This window comes from Suillus fuscotomentosus, assembly GCF_016647785.1.
Source record: "Suillus fuscotomentosus strain FC203 chromosome Unknown F5891scaffold_45, whole genome shotgun sequence".
Classification (NCBI taxonomy): Eukaryota; Fungi; Basidiomycota; class Agaricomycetes; order Boletales; family Suillaceae; genus Suillus; species Suillus fuscotomentosus.
Genome location: NW_024539557.1, coordinates 240,100 through 263,068, shown reverse-complemented (window position 1 = coordinate 263,068; position 22,969 = coordinate 240,100). Strand labels below are relative to the sequence as shown.

The following is a 22,969-nucleotide window of genomic DNA, read 5'->3' as shown; positions in this document are numbered from 1 at the left end:
AGAAATAGACAAGTTATACGTACTCCTCAGCCGCAATCGTGACCAAGATCGACGGCAATATCTACAAGCTCTTGATTTCAGGCATCGCCCCATCGCATTTGTCTCCTCGATCAGTGAACGCGCTCGCTGCTCATGCTCAGGAATGTTCGTTGTGATACCGAACTGCAATACGATGTATGTCTGCAGCAAATAGTGGAATCCTACACTCAACTCTCGAGTAAAGATCTCATTTTAAAAGGAACAGTCACAATGGATGCCCTGATGTAGCGACCACTGCCTGAGCGAGTTCGTCAGGTTCGCAGAATTTATCAAACACCAATTTGTTGTATTCGAGCGACATGCTGAAGTGTAAATATTTGAATTTGAATACTCAGCGGATGGCTTCAGGTGATTGAGCATTAAGATACGTTTCTACAGCCGATGTGCTGAGTTTACGAATATGAGAGACTTCAGAAGACATGCCATCAGGGGATACAAGGGAACGAGTATGAGAAAATACAGGTTACCCGGGCAGAAACGTCTACTTATCATAGGAATTACTGCATGAGTGATGTTGGGATGATTGGTGGTCAGCATGATCTTGTCCGTCGCATCTTAAGTGTTGAATGCGGAAGAGTTGTCGAGAAAGGGCCACAGGAACACTAGCTAGGGTTCAATTGATCAGGACTTTGGCGAGCCTCCCATATGCTGGAACAGGATATTCTCGCCCGCCTGGGCTTCTCCAGGTAGTGCTCACTTCATCGACGAAAAGGGATACAAGTAACAATGCTGACAAAGCTTGGTTCCTTCAGCTGCAGGCACATCAGTCGGAACCGGCGAACAGATGAGAATGGTATAACTACGTAGCCTTCGGTACAGACTTCGCAGCGACGGCTACTTTCTTCTTTGGCGGCGGGGACGCAACGGATTTGTGCTGGCCTCATCGCTTGAGATAACGAGACTATTTTTCCGTGAAATACCGTCACTGTCACGGATCATTGTGCGGTCAAATTTGGTTGTCGTCTTGTACTCCGCACTGTGGATGGATGGAGGAAGAAGACCTCACTATAACTAATTTGTCTCCTCCAGCACCACCAAAGAAAGAATGAGGGTCTTTCCCTGTCAGTGCAGTAGTCTTTGTGGACTTGGCGGGTGCCATGGTTGTCCGTACTATAGCAGTACTAGTGGTGCGTGTGGTTTGGTCGTGTTTGTTCACGCTCAGGGCGTCGCGAAGTCGCGTCGACACCTGTCACATGTCGGCATGTCACTACCACCGATCGCAGGCTCGCTGACAAAAACTTTTGACTCGTTAATGTCTAGGTACCTTGTCAACTGATTCAAAGTAACTTGACGCATTCAGACATCCCCGGGCTCGGGCCAGCCCCTAAAACAAGTGATGGTCATCATTTGTTAGAACACATCCGAGTCATGTGCTCAGCATCTTCTGCGGGAGACTCCCATGCTTCTATGAATATGTCACAGAAAACGCACACGGATTTGACAATTAACTCCACTATAAAAAGTCTCATTATGCATTCAAAAGCCGGGCAACGTCGCTGCTGTTTTCTTGTCACACCTGGCTACTAGGCTTGCTTCAAGAGGCTTACTCGATAATGTTGCGTCTTTCCGTCGCTCTGCTAGCAGTGACTGCCGCTAGCGCTCGTATTATAACCAAGCATGCGCTGAGGGAGCGCCAGCTTGAAGCAGCCCAGCATTGGCAAACCAGTTGGACCGTGGAGACGGGAGGAACTGAGGACGTTGAGCCCAAGCGTGTTCAAAACATCACCTTCACAAACCCCAAGGCCTCAGGTGGATGAGGTGCTCCTGCAGTAAACGCCAGTGTCTGATATCTTCATGCAGAATTTTATGTTGATGGTACATCCCTCCCTCTGATCGACTTCGATGTTGGTCCCAGCTGGTCAGGCCTGTTGCCCATAAGCGACAGTCCCGATGAGACGCGTCAGGTATGTCAATCACGAGTCGTGCGCGTTCTCTACTGATTCGAACGACAGCTCTTCTTCTGGTTTTTCCCTCCCGGTCCCGATGGGAGTCTTGATGATTTAATTTTTTGGTATGATTGGAAGTGGTCAGTTTTAATCTACTGCTGATATGACTTGCTCTTCCTTTAGGACAAATGGAGGCCCTGGATGCTCTTCACTGGAAGGTTTACTGCAGGAGAATGGAGTAAGCCCCTTTCCTGGGATCTTACGATACATTTCACTGAGAAGTTTGAAGCCTTTCAGTTGGTCCTTGGGTCAAGCCAAACCAACGGTGAATGAATACAGCTGGACCAACCTTTCTTCTGTCCTTTGGGTTGAGCAACCTGTTGGCACGGGGTTTTCTCAAGGCGTTCCCAATGCACAGAATGAGGAAGACGTTGCTGCCCAACTTGCCGGTTTCTTGCAGCAGTTCCTGGAGGTCTTTGCGGAACTGAAAGGCAAGCAGTTGTATCTGACGGGTGAAAGCGTAAGTTTCTATGGAAGAGTGTCTAGACAACATACTCATTGTAACCAGTACGCAGGAACATACGTCCCTTGTGAGTCTGTCGTTATTTTTCCAAGAGCACATATAAGAGACCATTGAAGATCTTGCGAACTATATCTACGAGAATCCCACTCTATTAGACCTCTCGTTGCAAGGCATGTGGATCAGTGATCGTAAGTAATATACTCAATCGCTCTGCATTATCTCAAGGGCTTATCTACGGAGAACAGCTTCACTGTCATGGGACGTGGTACAAGAGCAGATCCCTGCAGTGGATTTCGTGAACAAATATGCGGGTCTATTCTCCTTTAAGTCAGTTTATTTCACTTGAGTCGGGTTTACAGGTTGCTCACCAATCATGCCCAGTCAAACGTTCACGAATTACCTCGAGAAGACGGCCGCGAGGTGTAATTACACTGGCTACGTAGACAAGTACGTGACATATCCTCCAGCCGGCCTTCTTCCTCTCCCAGGGGACTCAGTCGAGGCGGCTGAGGGCTGTGATGTTTGGGACGACATTTTCAATAATGCGTTGATCATCAACCCCGCCTTCAACATATATCGCATCTGGGACACTGTGAGTCGAAGAGAATCCTGCTTATCAGCTGCTAACGTTCTCCATTTCAGTATCCCGTCCTATGGGATGTCCTCGGTGCCCCGTAAGTAATTAAATAATGCACTTGACATTTCAGTTTACGCAGAGCCAGGGGTTCGATCATACAGTCACAAACTCCGCTCTACTTCGACCGTACGGATGTGAAACAAGCCATCCATGCACCTGTTGATACAGAGTGGACGGAGTGTTCCAATATCAATGTCTTCCCAAATGGAGACGGCAGCTTGCCCCCTGCTTTCACCGTGTTACCAAATGTTATAGAGAAGAATAAGCGGACTGTCATCGTGCACGGTCTCGCCGACTTTGTTCTCATTTCTGATGGGTATGCCTGCGTCCGCAAGTTCTTCTCCTATATCCTGATGCATGATTCTATTACTTAGGACCAGAATCGTCATTCAAAAGTACGTGCGTTCTTGACTATCGCTTGAATCTAATCAATAGGAATTGTCTGTAGTATGACTTGTGAGTGAGGAGAAGCGTTGAAGTGCAAAAACCACTCATTTTATTCAAAGGGAACGGGTTGCAAGGATTCCAGACGCCTATCGCCGATGACAGTTTCATCGTCGATGGTGTGGGTGCCTTCGGGACTATGCACTCAGAGCGAGGACTCACTTATTTCGAAGTAGTCCTGAGTGGACATATGTGAGCTCTTTCCGCTGTAACAGCGTCCCGCTTCTTAAATGTATTCTGCAGGGTTCCACAATTTGCGCCAGTAGTAAGTCGAGAGTTCTTGAACCAAACGCGCTCTAACGCAGAGACCGATAATTCAGGCTGCCTTCCAGATTATGCAGTACTTGATGGGCTTTAGGGATACGCCATAGATAGGGACACTTGTCTTTGGTTTGATTTAGGTTCTTGTTATCTGTAGCAAACGTCAGCTCTTATAAAATAGTTAGGAAGCCTGTTGTCTCTGAGTCCTGGAGATCTTCGTTATTTTCACCGAGTTCTCATATTACTGCATGCTGTATGCTTCTTATTCGGCTCATACTTCAGAGTACTTCCGTTGACACGCATCCTGAGCTCATCTTCAGCTAATTCTTGCCCTCCCGGAGTGAAAGTAAAAGTCGTCTATATGTTCTGCAGTTTATAGAAAGATATCAAAGATGTGGAACACATGTATATCCCATGTATTCAAACGTGAACCTAAGCATCTCACGACGACTACAGCGTGTTCAAACAACTTCGTGTAGTAATTTATGGAGCTTCTCAAGCTTGACCGAAGCATCAGGGATATCGCAGCAGGTCCAGCAATCTGAGCTAATTTCGACAGCTATCGCATCATCACTGCAGGCAGGCGCTCTAGTGTAGCATTGCGAATCGTCGCAGACTCCATCGTTGGTAGTAGTTGAAGCTGCCTTCACCCCGGCGACAGCGGCGAGGATGGCAAGGATGGTGAACTGAATGGGCTTCATGATGTCTAGTAGGACCATGTATCAGTACTTCAGTGATGACTGTTAGTGCGAGTATACCATACACTAACAAAAGTTTGATTGTGCGGTTGAGTACACGAAGGGACTGATGCAAAATGTCGATTGAGTGAGACGGATACAGCGTTACTGCATGCAGGACTGCTCACCGAAAGTTTCAGGGTACTTGTCGTAAGGTTTTTGTTCTTGGGATACGACCGCGGTCAATTTATATTTCGTGCTTGATGGAATTTACTACGTCATTGGTCGCTTCTGGTTCAAATTGACGAGCTAGAAATTTGATCGAGAGATCGGCACGTCGGGTTCAGTGTCAAACATCTATTCGCTGACGAATTCGTGAGTATACTTACGTACGTGTGTTCACTTCATGGAAGACGGGTTACACCTTCGTTCGGAGAAACGTAAAAGTTTGTGTCAGCGGATGAAAATGGCTACATTTCACTCTCGAGCGTCCAGCAAGCGTCCAGGAAACACGTCAGGAGGATGTCTTTTTCAATTGTTTTACTTGGTGGTATCGGCATCCTGCTGTCAGCGTCAGCAGTGTTGAAGTCGGTGTTCTAACTTGAAGTACATAGCAAGTGTTACGATCACCAGAGCCCATCAAGCCCTCCTCGCGGTGTGTTTGCTTTGCAAGGCTGCACTGGAGTCTGCTCTTTGAACAGGTGCTGGCACCGATGGTTGACAATGGAGAACCCACTGGTCGAGTATGTAATAGGGCCAAAATTGTCATACATGATGATAATTATACCTAGGGAGAGGTAAGCCGAGCAGATCATGATGGGTTTGAGACAGAGTACCTTGTAGGCTCGACTTCCTCGTTGTCGAACCAACCATTTTCCCTGCCATTTTTTAGAGTCGGTATACTATCTCGACTTTCGGGCGATCACCATTCGCAGGATTAAGCTGCAAACTGTGAACTACTTGAACAGTCGGTGGATAGCTTGAACTGTTGCTGTCACCGTCCACGGTGGCCATGTATCATGGTGTACACTGTACAGAGACGATCGGTGCCAATGAGTGAATAATAAAACATCCGCGAAGTCACGTGAGTCATGATTCTCGGTCTCCGCCATTCCAGATCTGATACTTATCTACTAGTGCCCCTCAGTGAACATGGACAGTATACGCGTACAACTTTGTGTTTGCTGTCTTGCGGCAGTCTTAGGAGTGATAGCAAGAACAAAAGAAAATGAAATGCTGATTGTCAAGGCTGGTTCCCTTTGTACAACAAAACACAAGGAGTCAGTTGCATCTGGTGACTTGAGACAGTTCTGGTAGCAATAGAAGGAAGGCGGTCGAATGCACGAGTATGGTAGAGACAGGGGTGCCGGTGAAGCTTTGAAGAAGCCTGATGCCGTGTGAATGCACGTAATAGAAGCCCGGGAGCAATATCTATGTCGGACCGTCTCTATTGAGTGAGCGTCCAACATAAATCTGGATTCTGGAGAAATATGCAGCTGTGAGACACCTGCGCCTGAATATTTGAATAACCTGTATATGCATGTGCCAGCACAAGGTGAAAATGCACTGGAAAACAGTGAATGGTGCCAGCTGTGGTGAATTTGGATATGAATATTTTATTTGGCCATTTACGCTCACCTGAGTACCTCGATGGCTTAACTACTAAGAACTGGACAAATCAGGGATCAAAGCAAAGCCTACGGCAAAAGGTATGGAAAAATATTGAGTGATGAATATGTAACTTGGGAAGAAGGAAGTGAAGTACTGGTGAACACGTGCAAATCTATCGGCATCGGAGTCCCATCTGATGACTATCCTTGTTGGACGACGAGCTCTATGCAATGTGGATTTTACATTCAAACCCAGGGTCACTGCGTGTTGTCCAAAAATTCCGACAGCTTAGAGATGGCTGAGAATCTGGGGGTACCTAAGGTTTCAGCCACGTCGAAGTCATCAAATATCAGCCGACTTCTATGGTGTCGGAAATCTGACTCTTTAAATTACCACCAGCGTCGACGATAGCTCGAACTTAGAGGTACCCTCACCTACGTCTTATCTACCTTACAGTGACTTCTACCTGAGGTGTGTTTTGCGTGTTGTACATCTACAATATATAAGTACGAAACGTTTGACATTACCTCACCTTTTCTTGGAGGTATGCAGTCGTTGTGCCAGTAAGTATTCAGACCAAGGTGTGCAGTGGAGCTTCAATTCATCTTGCCCTGAACCCTTCAACAACGATCTTGACGATGTCGAGCAGCGACCACACACTCCTAACTCTAAATCAAGCATCCACCACTTAGCTAGCATGTGTAGCCTATCTCAAATTGAATAACACTCCAATGAACTCAAGATCAAGCAGGTCGATAATTCTCCGTCTCTCAATGACAAGGCGGAATGTTGTGTACTTTCCTTTTCGACACATCTGCCTGCCGGGCCAAAGGTAATATTGTCCATTGGCTTCTCCGGAGAACTGACCAGTGGCCAGAGCTATAATGGGGTACTACAGGAGCTAGTTTGAGCACGACGGAACCAAGAAGTATTATGCATTGACTCAATTCTAAGTATGTATTTGATCCCACTAGTTGTGCATGCACTTATGACATATTGCTAGCCCACGGCCGTGAAACGTGCCTTCCGTTGGGATGAACCCCCTCTCAAGACTCAAGGTGACATTTGCAGTCACTATGATATCACACGCTGACATTGAGCTGAGTAGGAAAACTCGTCTCCTGCACATCTACTATAGGTACCTGTCGTCATAGAATCCGAGTACAAGCTGAATTAATTTGGACAGCTACTCCCGACGTAATTCATCTCGCCGCTTCACTTAATGTTGTCGAGCGCCCTCATGTTCTGCAGTATATATAGCTGTAGCTAGCTAGCAGCATGTATTCGCTGGAATATCTAATAAATTTCGCAATTTCTCAGATTTAAATAATTGAATGTCTGCAGCTGGATATATATATATTGAATATAATATAATTAATGTGGTTTATTCAATGTATATGCAGTATCGTTCTGGACCCATAGTAGCAGCTGGCTGGAACTTGATGGCCAAACGATGTCTTCGAGGTGGTTGAAATCCGGAAAATCAACCGTCTCGAAGCCGGTTTATACCTGTGACGTTGACGGTTTAGCGTATTAGGCTCGACGACAATGGCACAATAGAGAAGAGTGCATTCAAACTAAGTGACAGGATCAAAGTCTGAATTCTGAGGGTTCAAACGACACTAGTGTAACTCTACGACTATAGGCAGTATTTATGCTAACAATATGTCCGATGTCGGGTAGCTTCAGAAGAGTAAATGCTACTGTGGGCTATAGACTCGGCCGAAGCATCTACGAGCAACTGTATAAATGAATAAGCGTAGTTAGGAGACTGACAGAACCAAATGAAAGAGAAACAAAGTAAATTGGACGTGGGCCGTTTGGACGGCCCAACCGTTACATCTCCCCCTCCAGGGAGAGCGCCATCTCCCTATACCAACACCTTCGTCCGTCCTACTCATTCATGGCTTCCTCGGCAGTGGTATGAGGGGTTGAAGGCCCGGCGACGACGTTCGCCGGCGCCAAGGTCATCAGCTTACGGACCTTCCCCAACCCTTTCTTGGTGAGCTTCTGGTCCTGCTTGCGACCATAGTTCTTTTCTTTCCTCTGATTCGCTTGTCTAGCCTCCATTTTCTTGCGCTGGTAGGAGGCGCTGAGGGCCGTGTGCCATACCATTTTATCGAGCTGCTCCATTCGCGACGACGAGACGGTAATCTCAACGTCGTCTTCTTCTTCCATGATATCAGAGAGGACCAGAGCGGCCCCCATGCTGACTACAACTCCGTTCTCATTGATATAGGATGCCGTGGATGATAGGCCTTCACTATTGAAGGCATGCGCGAAGAACTCGTACCCCAAGGGACTCGGGGGGCAGTCGTCGAGGGACTTGTTGCGCAGGGCATGGGAGTAGTTGATGAATAATTTTAGTTGGTCACGGGTGATCAGGTGAGAGTCCTCGGGGTTCTCAGGGTTTCCGACAAGCACATCTTGCCCGTACGTGGAGAGGTAGAGGAGCTGGTGGTCATTGGAGGAAGGGGCCATCGCGAACAGGTGGAAGTGGTCGAATGGTGATGGGGGCTCTGGGAGCCTAGGCAGTGAGTCGGTTGTGGGGGAGGAGGGAGGAATGGTGATAGGATAGGACGGGGTACTTATATCATTCAGTCCTCCTAATGACACGAGCCCGAGGTAGAATTCCGGGTCGTCTTGGGGGGGTGTTCCTTGCCCTGCTGGTAACTCAGAAATGTTAGTGAAACCGAGTAAATCCAGGTACTCGCTTAACACGTCAAGATGGGATACTTGCACATATGGTAGCCAGGTGATGTCACCTGCACGCCACTTCACCTCAAAGTGGGCATTCTTGCGTGAGCTATGGTGCAACAATATCTGGTTGACCAGCCACTCCGGGTCCTGACCATCGCCAAAGTCCACTACCTGCGTGTCCATTCTGCCTGGGAACAGCCTATCGTCGTTCGGGACGTGGATGCGGAGCAGAGACGAATGAAAGACTGGGTGAACTCCTCGTTGATGTAGCCAGCTGGGCAAGTCAATGAGGAATGAGTTGTTGCCATAGTCCTTGATAAGTCGGTAGGGCCCCATGTACTTGGGTGTGAGCTTGCGAGCCAGCCCTTTGGGAAGTGACAGGTTCTTGGTTGAAACGTAAGCCAAGTCGTTTTCCTTGAATGGGCAGGGCTGACGTCTTCTGTTTGCGTTCCGTGTTTGTTTCACACAGGCATGCAGTATGGAGTCATGGGCCATCATGGCAGCCTGTTTCATCTTTTGTAAGTAGACACGCACACTGGGGTACTCATCTTTGGTAGGATTGTTCCATACCATCGCGTGCGGGGTCTGCCCGTAGTTGGCCTTAAAAGGTGAGGTCAGCGTTGTCTCTGAACTTGCTGAATTGATAGCGAATTCTATAGTGGGTAACTTTGATACCCAATCTGTCTGTTTAGGGCCAATTATGGACCTTAGCATCTGGCCCAACGTTCTGTTGGCCCATTCTGTTGCACCATCTGACTCCGGGTGGTACGTGCTCGACATCTGTTGGCTGACCCCAATGAGTTTATTAAGGTCAGTCCAGAACGCGCTCGTGAAGAGCACGTCCCTGTCGCTGATTATCAACTTAGGTAGCCCATGTAGCTTGTACACTTCGGCAAAGATCAGTTCAGCAATCTCGCGGGCCTTGTAGTTCACTCAGCTTGGCACCAGGTGCACCATCGAGGTAAGTCTGTCAATGATGACCGTTATTGCATCATACTCACCGTCCCTGTCCTTAGACATTGGCAGTGGACCAACAAAATTGATCCCGATGGACTCCCAAGGTCTAGATGGGACCGGCAACAGGTTTAGCAGCCCATAGGGCTTTTGATTGGATGGCTTGCTCCTTTTGCAAGTCATACATGACGCGCAGTAAGCGTTTACGTCTGCAACCATGGACTTCCACCACATGTGGTCTCTGAGGTACGTTAGCGTCTTTTGTGCTCTGAGGTGCGCTAACAGAGAATGGGCTTGTGATATCACGATTTCGCGGGCGCTCCTGCCATTTATCCTTACATTTGGGATACACAGGAGTGTCCGGTCCTTGAGCCAGATCCGCAACATGCCATTGGACTCCTCGAAGTTCCTGTACTCACCCAGTGAGTCCAAAATGCCCTTGAAGAACGGGTCCTGACCATATCTGTGCTGCATACCCTTGATCAGCTCATCCTCTTCAGGATACCAGGCTGGAATCTGACTCGGCTCTTCCGTTGTCTCCTCCATTTGGGGTTCAGGTGTCGGCCCTACTGCAGGTTCTGTGGTCATTCCACCAGGATCCTCCCCCTCCTTTCGTACCCATGGGCCACAAAGGACGAAACGACCTGCCACCCACCTGGCAAACTCGGCTGCAGTCTCAGGTCGCCCAGTCTCCGCTGGTTCGGTTGGTTCCCGGCGTCGACGTCCACTGGACTTCACCACACCGGTGTCAGTCCCAATTGGGGTAGACTCCACTGGTGGTGCTGTAGGGACAGGGTTCAATACCTCCGGCCGGGACGCGCCACTCCCATTGGCGTGCTGCCCCGTATCGACATGGGCAGCCAATCTTGTGCTACGCCTCGTCACCAACAGGGCAGGCGAGGCTGCCAACGCCTCTGACCCTACCAGGACCGGCATTGATATGATGGCTCGCAGGCCCGGCCTGCGAGCCTCCCCATCCCCATCGTCGTGTACTGTGAACTCACTGTCAGCACGCACGGTCCCGGGAGCATCAAACGAGTACATGCGAGAGAGAGCGTCCAGTAAGACATTCTCCTCCCCTGGGATATATCTGACTTCAAAGTCAAACTCCCCCAGCTTCTCAAACCAGCGCGCCTGTTGCCCAGAGACCTCGCATTGGTTCATCAGATGGACCAACCCTTTGTGGTCGGTCAGCCATATGAACCGTGCACCCTGCAGGATGTCCCGGTGCCGCAGCATCCCTTCTAACCCGGCCAACATCTCTTGTTCGTGGACAGCATAATTCTGCTGTGCCGTATTCAGCTTGGCGCTGTATAGCGCCACCACCCGGGATGACTTCCAGTCTGCACCCTGGGCTACGACAGCCGCGATGCCCTTGGCACTCGCATCCGTCATTAACCAGATTGTAGGTGCGTCCCTACTGTAGTCCAAAGGGACTCGATGGTGATCTTTGCAATTGGCCACGTACTGCTTAATTTCGTCGAAGGCACGCTGGTGAGTGTATTCCCACCGGAATGGCACAGTATCGCCCGTAACTTCAGACAGCACGCCCATAGGCACGCGGACCTTGTGTATATCGTCCGCCAGGAAACCTACGGCCCCCAGGAAGCTCCTGAGAGCATCTCTGTTTGCTGGATCCTTCCAGTTGAGGATCCGGTCGACTTTGTCGGGGTCCATACAGATCCCATCGTCATCGACCACCCGTCCCAGGATCTTGAGGTTCTTGCAGAGGAACTGCAGCTTCCCCTCGCTTAGGTACAACGTTTCACGTTCCAGGATCTGAAGTACCGTCTTGACATGGTCAACATGTTCAGCCAGTGAGTCCGAATAAATTATAATATCATCTAGATACACATCTAACCAATTCCCAATGTACTCACCAAACAGGTGGTTCATTAGAGCCTGATAAGTCGCCAGTGCATTACAATCACCTTGCTGCAGAACCTCGCTGACCAAGTTCCCATCCGGGGTTGTCACAGTGGACCGATCCACGTGTTCCGGGACGATACGAATCTGTTCGTAAGCGTCCTGGCCATCTATAATTGACCGGTATCTCTTTTGAGCCACCCGTCTCAAGATGCCATCAATATCCAGAAGTGGCGACGACAACTTCTTCATGTTGGCGTTTCTCTCCCGCAGGTCCACCACAGTCCGCAACTTATCGGTCCCCGGTTTTCGGATGAAGAGCATCGGTACGGTGTTGCCAGCACTGGTCATACGCCAGCGCCCGGTGTAGAAACAACAATACTGCTAGGAACAAAAGATGCTCCTAACTGTATCTAAAAATGTCGTAGGTCGAGTGTTGCCTAGTCTGCTATGCTTGAGGTGGCAAGCGTGTTCGACCCTTAAGGGGAAGCAAGTGCAGCGAAGATCTAGAGGTACGCGCCGAAGCGAAGCGCGAGAAAGCGCAGGTGCGCGCAAGGTACGAAGGCGCAGGAACGCGCGCGCATGCGGAAATGGTAGAGAGACTAAGCTTAAGTGATAATATAATGCAATATAAGAGAAGAGTGCGAGATGTAAAGGAATAGAGTTCTATTGCGACTTTCTAGGTAGTAAGTACTAGGTAAAGTGAGAGGTGAAAGTTCCGTAAAGTAATAGTATGTACTGCTGGCACTTATATAGCGCACCTAAGCGCAGTCATGCGGAGCCGAAGCGCTACCGAGTAGGTATGTAAAAATATATACAGTGGCTCAAAAAAGTGTCCCAATGTTTGTAGCTTTTCATGTAATTGCTATACCATGTGTCAAGACGTGGGAATATGACTAAGCTATATGGAGGTGTTGGAAAGGTCTGCTTCTCAGCTTTATTTCGGTTTCCTATACCATGGGAAAATAATGACATTATGTGAAGATATGATCATTTTAATTTGATGACTCATTGGGACACTTTTTTGACTTTGAGTTTCACTAATGTAATCCTTAAAATTCTAGTACTTTGTGTAACCTCCTTCTGCCCCAATCACTTCTGCCACTCTTCTAGACATATTCTCTATCAATTTTGGGTATTCCTCTTTGGTATTTCCATCATACTCTGCTGTAACACTGTCTCATAGTTGGAATAGCCCCTATGGTGAATCTTGATATGCTACAAGCAATTTCTTGAGTGATTCTCAGGGGTATTCAATAGGGTTGATGTCTTGGGTCTATGCTGAACATGATAGAATAGTAATATCATGGACTTTAAGTTATTTGGTAGCCAATCTAGAAGGTTGCTCTATAAGACTTAAGATCTCTTAATCACTATATTCTAATTGGAAAGGCCACTGATGCTAATAAAGTGACCAAATTGATTATTTCCATTATTTCTATGATTATCTCTACTCAAATAGTCAGACAGACTCTCAAGACAGCCCATCTTAAAGCTATAATCAAGAAAAACAGATTCTTCTGTCTCCAACCTATAAAAAGAAAAGACAAGATGCTACTTTCAAGTACAAATATTGGACTGCTAATAGCTGAAAGAGGTTTATCTAGTTAGATAAGCTTACAATCAATAGGATGAGATCATATGGCAAGGAATTTGTATTAAAATAGATAGGACAACCATTAAGATAAAGAAATTTTGAATAAACACTTAAGTTTCAAGACGAAAACTTGATGGTATAGGACTATATGAGATAAAATGGAGTGGGAATTTTCTATGAAGCAAAGGGGAGGATGAATACAGAATAGTAAATACTCATTTGAAAGGAGTGTCTGCTAAGAAGCATGCAGGAGTTATGAGTTAATGAAGAAGATACTGTTTTGTGATAAGACAATGATCCTAAGTATACCTCTAAATCAGCCACCAATAGCTTGCAGACCATGATATTACTATTCTATCATGTTCAGCATAGACCCAAGACATCAACCCTATTGAATACCCCTGAGAATCACTCAAGAAATTGCTTGTAGCATATCAAGATTCACCATAGGGGCTATTCCAACTATGAGACAGTGTTACAGCAGAGTATGATGGAAATACCAAAGAGGAATACCCAAAATTGATAGAGAATATGTCTAGAAGAGTGGCAGAAGTGATTGGGGCAGAAGGAGGTTACACAAAGTACTAGAATTTTAAGGATTACATTAGTGAAACTCAAAGTCAAAAAAGTGTCCCAATGAGTCATCAAATTAAAATGATCATATCTTCACATAATGTCATTATTTTCCCATGGTATAGGAAACCGATGAAGGTACAACAATTCAGATGGTGAGTCTGAACAATGTTGGGTCTTGCAGAACCTAGCTGCTATTCTACCCTAAAGGGTTTCTGGACTAGGCTTAAGGCTCAGAGGAGAGGAAATATCATAGAAACTTGCTCAGCCCTCAGACCCATACTGGTAACTGGTGAAAAGATTGCTTGCTTATGTAAGCTACAAAAGTGCCAACATAAGGTAAGGTAAAAACAGTCTCTACAAGCCCAGCCAGAAATGAATCCCTACACCGAAATAAAGCTGAGAAGCAGACCTTTCCAACACCTCCATATAGCTTAGTCATATTCCCACGTCTTGACACATGGTATAGCAATTACATGAAAAGCTACAAACATTGGGACACTTTTTTGAGCCACTGTATATATGAGAGTCCATGATAAAAATAAAGATGGAATAATATGCAATGAGAGAAATAGAAATATACGCACTAGAGAACATGGTGGACAGTGGATGGATGCATCTGGATGGCTGGCGCTAAAGGGCACGCAAGCACGGGAAAGCGCGCGCGCGTATACATCGCGAAGCGTGGGAATGGTGCGTGCATGGCATGGGAAAGCTGTGCATCATATAGGAATCACTGTGGATAGTACACAGAGTGATGCTATGAGTTCATGCTATGTACTTCTTAGTGAAAACTACCATATCACACCATGAGAGGCATGATTCTCTACACCGGATGCCAGGTAAGCCTGTCGTTTCTCTCCCCATTGAGGACGCAGAGGCTCAGGGCACCTTGAAGGTCGCCACTTATACACTTTGTTAGGGTCAATGAGGGGGATCATATACATCAGTAAATTCTCACATTTCTTGAACTGCCTTTTTTGTAACTTGCCGCCGGTTAACTTCCAAAAAAGGTGCGGATAAGCCACGCGCAAGAACTGTGACACCCACTTGCCACAAGCAATTTTAAGTTGAAAAAGCAGATGCCTCCTCTTGACTGGACCTTTTTCCACTCTTATTTTGGCCTTTTTTCGATAATTTTGCCTTTGTAAGTAGTGCAAGTGCTAGCAAAAGTAGCAGCAAGTAATAACACTTATCTCACTTATTTTCTACTTGTTTGCGACTTAATCACACTTTTTGAGAGAAAAATGACGGCAAAACATAGCATTTCAAGCGACAAGTAGATTAAGTATAGAAAAAGTTGGACAAAAGACACTAAAAAGGAGTTTCAGAAGCAGCAATTAGCGAAGCAGTAGCATACTATGAAGCAGTGAAGCAGTGAAGGAGATGCATGCAGTGGGCAACAAGAAAGACAACAACTAGAACCCTATGAGTGCGCGCTCATCCTCCGAGTCTTCATCTGGAGCGGAGGGTGCACTGCGCCTCTTAAAGGCAATCTTCTTCGCCTGTTCCCAGATATCCTGGATGACTGAGTCTTGCAGGCGGTTGATGGATGTCATGTAGCGCCTGGTCATTACACCGAAATTAGTGTCCGAGAACGCCTTTCGAGAGCCACTGATCTTGCCCGAGGACTTGTTGAGAGAGTGAGGGACCTTGACGGCCTTGCCTTTACTGTTCGCCTCCAATTCGCTGACAAGCGTCTCGGAAGCGATAAGGCGGATGGCACGTTCCACCTAAAACACAGGAAATAATTAGCCGTGCTGTGAAGAGAGGGCAGGAAGATACATGCCGCTGCAGTGCAAAGGCTGAGTGCACCTTTTGCATGCGCTGTTGTGTGATGGTCGCCAATAGCACCCAAAGTAGCGCATGCGTGCTGTGTGAGTACCTGAATGATAAGCTCAGACTCGAAAGGGTTCTCCAATTTCCCTTCCTCCGGGATGTTCCCATACAGGAACGCTAACTTGACAAGTAAGCTCTCGGAAAATGCTTTGCGATCTTCATCAGTCTTGACATCATCTTGCAACGACAGGAAGTTTGTGTATACTGTGACAGCCGTGGTGCCAATGCAATTGCGCCACTCTGATAGCCGTTGCAGAGCCTAGGAAAAAATAAAGGTCAGACATGAATAGTGTCAAAGATAACTCACTATAGCTATAACGGGTCCATCATTCGTGACGATATGGGGGATATCTTCATAGACAGCATCCCAGGTGTCCTGTATAGTAGTGTGGAACATTGCTTCCGACTCGATACGACCCCAGACTTCTTCCTGGTCTCCGATAGCAGAAATGAGAGTGGGAATGAAGGTTGTGCTCCACCTAGCCACTGCCCGAGGTCCTCCAGGAAGATGCTTGATCCTATATGAAGAACGGGGGAGGATCTCCACTGTCACCTCTAACGGATTCGCGGGACCAGCCTGAGGTTTCACAGTACTTGGAATGCTGGACATGCTGCGAGAAGACTTCAGCCGCTTTGCTGCAGGGGGGGCATTGCGTTTGACGCCGACACCGGTCTATAAATTTTGTAGTCAGTAGAATTCAAATAATTGAACCCAAAGCACACTACCGTAGAAGTCAACCGCAAGGACACTGGTTTGTACTCAGTCTTGACCACAGGCTCGACGTGAGCCACAAACTCGATTTCGGAGGAGGGTGAGTCTTCGTCGACCAGGCCATCCTCGATCATGAGGTCGTCTTCGATCATGAGGTCGTCTTCGATCATGATGTCGTCCTTGATCACATCCGTTAACATGAGGTCGTCCTCGATCGCAAAGTCATCTGTGATCATGAGGTTGTCCTCGATTAGAGTGTCCTCAATCAAGTCATCGTCAGTAATGTCATCCTCAGCATCTACGAGTTTGTGCTTGACGCTGGTAGGGCGGGATAAGTAGGATGGAGCGAGACGTGGAGGCCGGTCGGCATCATAGTATCCTTTTGGAACCTGTGCAGAAGGAGGGGGTTCAAGATCAGATTCCCTCTCGGTATTGGAATCATAGTCAACGAGGGAAGTTACTGGAGGAGCAGTCTCCGCATTCACTTCAAGATCATCGCCCACGAGATTGAAGGCACCATCATCCGCGGTGACATCAGGCTCAATCGGGTCGAGCTGCTTGGGTGCCAGATTGGCATTGCGATGGGGTAACTTCGTTTGAAGTCGAGAATTCTCTGAGACCTTTTGAGAAATTTTGACACCCTGGAAATGCAGTTAGCACATAGAAATAAACTAGATGGTTGGACTCACCTGAGAAGCCTTTGATTTTGACATACGAGCGAGTGCTTGAGAGCGCTCGACTGAGTCGGTTAATTCGTCGTCTGCAAACAGAGTTGTAAAAAGATCCGACACGTCGTTGGCCCCAGCATCGGGAGTATCGATAGGCGTGAGTAAGGCACCACCACTACTCAAAGTGCTCCCCCTGGTGAGCCTAGAGGAGGGAGTGGCACTAGAGATAGTAGTAGAAGGCGCTCCAGAAGCTCTCCCACGGTGCTTCAAGTTGGACTCGGAGGATGGCTTTCCAATGTGAATGTGCGTCCTCCAATTCGGGATACGACCGATATGACTGAATTTTTTAGAACCAGGTGGAGAGCTAGCATCGTCATCATAGACCATAAGATTGAAGAAAAAAAGTGATGTTTCAGTCAGATGGAGCTTCATGGTTAAAACGATTAAATGCCTTACACATCCGAGTCAGACGACTTATCATCATCACGTGCCTGTGTTGATTCGTTGGCGATAAGGGCACCCGCCACATCAATCGCATCTCTCACAGGTGTTTTCACTGGGATCACCATCCTCTTTCCCTTCTTCTTGCGTGCTCCTGGCATCTGCACCTCCAACTCCTCGTCTTCTTCACTCCCAGGATGCTCAATATTGGCACTGGCTGCTGATTTATCAGCCCTGCCACCATTGCCTATAGCGCCAACAGCCTTACCGGCAGCCGTAGTCAAGTCGGTGGTCTCTGGAGCTTTCACAGCCTTTTTCACAGGACGAGGACGAGGACGACTAGGCTTAGGTGCATCAGCACGCGCAGCAGCTTGGTCTGTCTCCATCTTTTTATGAAATGCCGCAACGCGCTTATTAGCTTCCAGTACAGCTGCTTTACTTGCCTTCTTCTCCTCTTCTTCACGTTGGTCGTCGGCGGCCTTTTGAGCTTTGGTACATCTTTTTGTATGGTTTTCGCCCCCAGTCAGAATATGTCCTGGATGCTGAGTTGCATTCTTAGGTCGAGTCGCCATGCGTTTTGGAGCTGCGCTGGTGGGCATGGTGTCAATGGAGCGTTTGGGAGGGTAAAGAAATTTGAGGGCGATGGTAGCTCACAACAAGGTATGTTTCGTCACCATTCTTCAAAAATTGTAGTCTAAGCTGACTCTGAATAAATATCTACATTGACCCTTACCAAGCTGACGTACCCACTAGATTACCGCGATCCTTTCGCGCCTGCCGCTCCCAAATGTTTGTCTACCAGTATTTTTCACCAGCCCCAGTAGTCTGAATATTAATTTTTACCCATAGTTTTGCTGCAAGGCGTCAATGTTCATCAAGCGCTTCTCGGCAAGCAGTTTGAACATCAACATTTACTAAAACCTGTCCGGCAAGGAGGCAGTTCAGTAACACTTTCGGCATATTTCGGGTGCTGTGAACCCAGAGTTCACTGTATTGGACACCTTCAAGTTTCTGGTGTTGCTCGAACGTCAATGAGCCTATGTAATTTGGGCGCTTTCAAGAACCCCCGAATCTAGCCTTCATTTGTGCATTTAGCCTGGTTTGGTCACATTGGTGCCGGTCCGAATTTCTCGTTCACCTTCAGATATACTTTTCGACTGCCAACATCAACTTGGCCTACAACACATATATGCCTCCCCGCCGTGCTCACCACCTACTTCAGCTTCCATGCCCGGCTCCAGGCTGCGCACGCTGGTTTCGAAACCAATCAGGTCTCACTCAACACAGGCGTTCACTCCACCCAAATATACCTGCTCCAGGACCTCCTCAACCATCCCGGTCACCATCCCACCCTCGAGATTTCTCACCACCACCTCCGGATTTCTCACCGCCTCCTCGGGATTTCTCACAACCTCCCCAGCCATCACCTCCTATGCCCTCTGAACCAACTCATGAGGATTCGGACAACGCTGACGCAGAATTTACCGATTCAAGTGAGCGTTGTTATCGTACATACCATTCGATGTTAAACGGTACGTTCATTTACATCTGTACTCTTGTTGTTTTTGTTTTTGACTTAGATCTATGCTTAGGACGACCATGCACGGCTGATGGAGAATTTCTGCCACATGGCGCCCCTCCAACTCCCATGCCACAAAAGGCTCCTGACGACTGGAGCCCATATCGCAATAGAATAGAATTTGAGGCGGCTGAGTTCGCGTTCAAAAAATGCCATATGTCTGCCAAAAACCTGGATTTCTTATGTGATTTAATGGCCGCAACTCTCATGAAACACCGCGATGTCCCTCCATTCGCCGATCATAAAGATCTCCACAATGTCATAGATGCGACACAGCTTGGTGATGTCCCCTGGCAATCTTTCTCGGTTCAGTACACAGGAGAATGCCCTGAGGTTGTCCCGCCATGGATGGATGATGAATTTGATGTCTGGTATAGGGACCCTCGCGCGATGGCGCACAACATACTAGCCAACCCCACCTTCAAAGATGAAATCGACTATACGCCATTTCGTGAATACGATGCATCGGACAAGACGCGCTGTTGGAAAGACTTCATGTCTGGAGACTGGGCATGGAAACAATCAGTATGTTTTCCATCTATTACTGCTCGGGACAGAGCTAACGCTTCATCAAGGACATCATATCAAAAGATCCAGAGACGCATGGATCTGCGTTAGTCCCAATCATTCTCGGTAGTGATAAGACTACCGTTTCTGTGGGCACTGGTAACAACGAGTACTATCCCCTCTATGCCTCGATCGGCAATGTACGCAACAGTGTACGGCGTGCTCACCGCGATGCTCTTGTCATAATCGGTTTCCTCGCCATACCCAAAAGTACGTGTGTTGATATTTTAGATTTTATTGCGCCTCATCTGACTTACTGCACTACAGCTGACAAGAAGCATTCAAAAGATGATGCGTTTCGGATATTTCGTCGCCAGCTATTCCACAGCTCGCTATCTGCCATTCTCTCTAGCTTGAAATCCGCAATGACCGAATACGAAGTTGTGCGCTGTGGAGATGGACATTTTCGGCGCATTATATACAGTCTAGGACCCTACATCGCGGATTACGAGGAACAACTAGTGCTATCCTGTATTGTTAAGCATTGGTGCCCGAAGTGAGTATTGGAAGTTGTAATCATTATCCATCTGTACTAACAATACACATAGATGTATTGCAGTTCGAACGAACCTCGACAATGGTGGCATGGATCGCTGTCGTGAGCACACTGAGTTCCTTATTGGTGAGCTACATGGGGATGTATTATGGGATGAATTCGGTATCATTGGTGATCTCGTCGTGAGTGGAGCCGGCCGCTCTGCAATTCGAAACTAATATGTATTGTGTAGCCCTTTACAAACGACTTCCCCCGAGCAGATATCCACGAGTTACTGTCATTCGACCTCCTCCATCAGCTCATCAAAGGTGCTTTCAAAGACCATCTCGTCAACTGGGTAGCAAAGTACCTCAAGGCTGTGCACGGGACCAGGCGGGCGGAGGAGATTATGAGCGACATAGATTGCAGGTATGCCCTTCATTCATTATATTGATATTCTCTTCTAATTTAAGTCAGAGTCGCTGCTGCACCATCATTTTCTGGTCTACAACGATTTCCTCAAGGCCGCGACTTCAAACAGTGGACGGGTGATGATTCGAAAGCGCTCATGAAGGTCTTTCTTCCAGCTATTGAAGGCCATGTGCCTGGAGATATGGTTCGCGCATTTCGCGCATTGTTAGAATTTTGTTATCTTGCGCGGCGCGATGTTGTCACCGAAGATACCCTGAACCAGATGCAAGACGCACTTCACCGGTTCCATCGCTATCGCCAGATATTTGATCTCGTTGTTCCTACCTTCTCACTCCCTCGCCAGCACTCAATGATTCATTATACGGACATGATTCGACTTTTCGGTGCCCCGAACGGACTATGCTCGTCAATCACAGAATCAAAACATATCAAGGCTGTAAAGGAGCCTTGGCGTTGGTCAAGCAGGCATAATGCTCTTGGTCAGATGCTTGTAACCAATCAACGCCTTGACAAGCTTGCAGCATCCCGCGTGGACTTTGATGCACGAGGGATGCTCACTGGCACTATTTTATCAAGTGCTTTAGCCGCTCTCAGTAAGATTTCTTTCTCTGGTCGTCTTCTCGCATACTCAAACAGCAACATACAGCACCGGATGAAGATGAACAGGCTGTCCCTCCTATTGCACCACAGCCAGATGCCCATGCCATTGAACCGCAACCAGACATCGATATCGATGACGGTGAGGTAGTTGATGGTCCAACAGTACTTGGTTATGTAGTGCTTGCCAAAACTCCTCGTAAGTGATACCATGCAGCGTCAAATCTCGATGCTAACTATTGTATCATACAGAATGAAAACGGGCGCGAACAGTAGCGGCGTTAGCACACGAAGTTGCTGTTCCAGATCTGCGACGCCTCATTCGACACTTTTTGTTCACTCAGCTCAACCAAGATGATCCCCGCGATCCTGCAGATGTCCCAACTGGTAGCTTGCCTCGGCATGAAGGCAAGCTCCAGGTCTTCAATTCTGCTGCCGCAACCTTCTTTGCTCCCAGCGATCTGAGTGGTACTGGTGGCATGCGACGGGAACATATCCGTGCATGTCCACTCTGGAGAAACGAGTACCTGCGCAATGACTGTGTGTTCATCGACACTGATTCGGACGCTCAAGGCATGCGAGGACTCGAAGTTGCGAGAATTGTATGCTTCTTTTCTTTCAAGCACAACTGGGAAGTATATCCATGCGCTCTCATTCATTGGTTTGAGAAGATTGATGATTGTGCTGACGAAGACACTGGCATGTGGATGGTCCGTCCCAGTTTCCACAAGGGTGGTTCCCGGAACCTTGCTGTTATTCATATCGAGACGGTGTTCCGTGCAGCACACCTGATACCTATGTACGGTTCGGAGTACATCCCTCACGACCTTAAGTTCTACCATTCCATTGATTGTTTCCGCTCATTTTATGTCAACAAGTTCGCTGATCATCATGTGTTCGAGATAGCCTCCTGACCGCCATGTATGGCATAGGTACGTCTTCAATTCAAATTTTGATCTGTTTTTAACGGTCAGATCCCATTAGAATATTTAATTCCTCGAGATCGTGCCTCTATCGACAATGATGGACTGGTCTGGCGAATTCGCAAAGTGGGCGCCGACGCTGAAAATGATCTTGTACAAGGGCAACCCTGCACAACGTCGAAACCTCCAAGGCGACCTGCAGATGGGCCAGTTCCAGGTTCTGCTCACTACGTACGAGTACATCATCAAGGACCGACCTATTCTCAGCAAACTCAAATGGGTGCATATGATCATTGGTAAGTGGGTTTGATTTTTTTTTTTGGTTATGTTGTTCATGCTTGCTATCAGAGGGACATCGCATGAAGAACACCCAGTCGAAACTTGCACAGACGCTGACGCAGTACTACCATTCCCGCTACTGCCTCATCCTCACCGGTACCCTTGCACAGACGCTGACGCAGTACTACCATTTCCGCTACCGCCTCATCCTCACCGGTACCCCCCTTCAGAACAACGTTCCCGAACTATTGGCCCTCCTCAACTTCGTCCTGCCCAAGATCTTCAACTCTGCGAAGTCACTCGATGAGGGGTTCAACACGTCATTCGCGAACTCGGGTGTGGAGAGCGATCACGGAGAAGAGTGTCGAAGAGGCTATGAGAAATGGCGAGGAGGACGGCAAAAAGGTTCGTGTTTGTTCTACCTAGTGTACAATGCTACAACGCTGACGGCTTATATTTACAGGCCACGAGACACTGAGACGACACTATCATAACGAATGGTGAGTGCTCGTCGATTATCGGACATCTCAGTACTCACTGTAGTTTGGAATCACCCCACGCGCCTCACGCAACGCGTTTCGTCTCATCTCAATCCCTGCTCCACATCCACCTCTTCATCCTTTTCCAAAAGCCCAATGAGGCCCCCTCCGTGTTCGCCTCCTCCGCCTCCGCCTCTGCTTCAGCCCGAA

General features: G+C 47.8%; 6 protein-coding genes across 6 annotated transcripts; 3 read left to right on the top strand and 3 right to left on the bottom strand.

Annotated features, from left to right (window-relative positions):
* The first annotated feature begins 1,454 nt into the window (after positions 1-1,454).
* F5891DRAFT_523391 (Alpha/Beta hydrolase protein) lies at positions 1,455-4,088 on the top strand. Its single transcript, XM_041372133.1, has 16 exons — positions 1,455-1,788; positions 1,840-1,943; positions 1,992-2,050; positions 2,109-2,163; positions 2,215-2,445; positions 2,494-2,515; positions 2,565-2,636; positions 2,694-2,775; positions 2,830-3,040; positions 3,091-3,122; positions 3,171-3,401; positions 3,460-3,480; positions 3,534-3,541; positions 3,592-3,721; positions 3,773-3,794; positions 3,850-4,088. Exons 1-16 carry the CDS (start codon positions 1,593-1,595, stop codon positions 3,898-3,900), a joined length of 1,527 nt encoding a protein of 508 aa, XP_041223160.1. The 5' UTR covers positions 1,455-1,592; the 3' UTR covers positions 3,901-4,088.
* Positions 4,089-6,677: 2,589 nt separating this feature from the next.
* F5891DRAFT_1048111 (uncharacterized protein) lies at positions 6,678-7,405 on the bottom strand. The gene is made up of 4 exons (XM_041362365.1): positions 7,265-7,405; positions 7,082-7,212; positions 6,830-7,031; positions 6,678-6,779 (listed from the first exon to the last, which is right to left on the bottom strand). The coding sequence occupies exons 2-3, from the start codon at positions 7,205-7,207 to the stop codon at positions 6,849-6,851; spliced, it is 309 nt and encodes a 102-aa protein (XP_041223159.1). The 5' UTR covers positions 7,208-7,212; positions 7,265-7,405; the 3' UTR covers positions 6,678-6,779; positions 6,830-6,848.
* Positions 7,406-7,971: 566 nt separating this feature from the next.
* On the bottom strand, positions 7,972-8,559 carry F5891DRAFT_982552 (uncharacterized protein; the record flags this gene model as incomplete). Its single annotated transcript, XM_041377218.1, has 1 exon — positions 7,972-8,559. The coding sequence occupies one exon, from the start codon at positions 8,557-8,559 to the stop codon at positions 7,972-7,974; it is 588 nt and encodes a 195-aa protein (XP_041223158.1).
* A 6,627-nt stretch (positions 8,560-15,186) lies between these two features.
* On the bottom strand, positions 15,187-16,217 carry F5891DRAFT_956932 (uncharacterized protein; the record flags this gene model as incomplete). The annotated part of the gene is made up of 3 exons (XM_041375439.1): positions 15,187-15,457; positions 15,511-15,866; positions 15,915-16,217. The coding sequence occupies 3 exons, from the start codon at positions 16,215-16,217 to the stop codon at positions 15,187-15,189; spliced, it is 930 nt and encodes a 309-aa protein (XP_041223157.1).
* Positions 16,218-19,214: 2,997 nt separating this feature from the next.
* Positions 19,215-21,992, top strand: F5891DRAFT_956945 (uncharacterized protein; the record flags this gene model as incomplete). The annotated part of the gene is made up of 7 exons (XM_041375440.1): positions 19,215-19,532; positions 19,583-19,784; positions 19,842-20,070; positions 20,123-20,252; positions 20,303-20,478; positions 20,527-21,056; positions 21,352-21,992. 7 exons carry the CDS (start codon positions 19,215-19,217, stop codon positions 21,990-21,992), a joined length of 2,226 nt encoding a protein of 741 aa, XP_041223156.1.
* Positions 21,993-22,194: 202 nt separating this feature from the next.
* Positions 22,195-22,546, top strand: F5891DRAFT_918496 (uncharacterized protein; the record flags this gene model as incomplete). The annotated part of the gene is made up of 2 exons (XM_041373747.1): positions 22,195-22,305; positions 22,352-22,546. Coding segments are annotated over 2 exons (306 nt in total), but the record flags the coding sequence as incomplete, so codon positions are not given.
* Between the last annotated feature and the right edge of the window lie 423 nt (positions 22,547-22,969).

What these genes read in the sequence shown, in the direction of transcription:
- F5891DRAFT_523391 (XM_041372133.1), top strand. Translation starts at nt 1,593, where the DNA reads ATGTTGCGTCTTTCCGTCGCTCTGCTAGCAGTGACTGCCGCTAGCGCT. An exon ending in GTTTACTGCAGGAGAATGGA is followed by an intron (nt 2,164 to 2,214) that starts GTAAGCCCCTTT and finishes AGAAGTTTGAAG; the next exon opens with CCTTTCAGTTGGTCCTTGGG. An exon ending in TTCCACAATTTGCGCCAGTA is followed by an intron (nt 3,795 to 3,849) that starts GTAAGTCGAGAG and finishes CCGATAATTCAG; the next exon opens with GCTGCCTTCCAGATTATGCA.
- F5891DRAFT_1048111 (XM_041362365.1), bottom strand. Translation starts at nt 7,207, where the DNA reads ATGTGCAGGAGACGAGTTTTCCTACTCAGCTCAATGTCAGCGTGTGAT. An exon ending in GCACGTTTCACGGCCGTGGG is followed by an intron (nt 7,032 to 7,081) that starts CTAGCAATATGT and finishes TCAAATACATAC; the next exon opens with TTAGAATTGAGTCAATGCAT.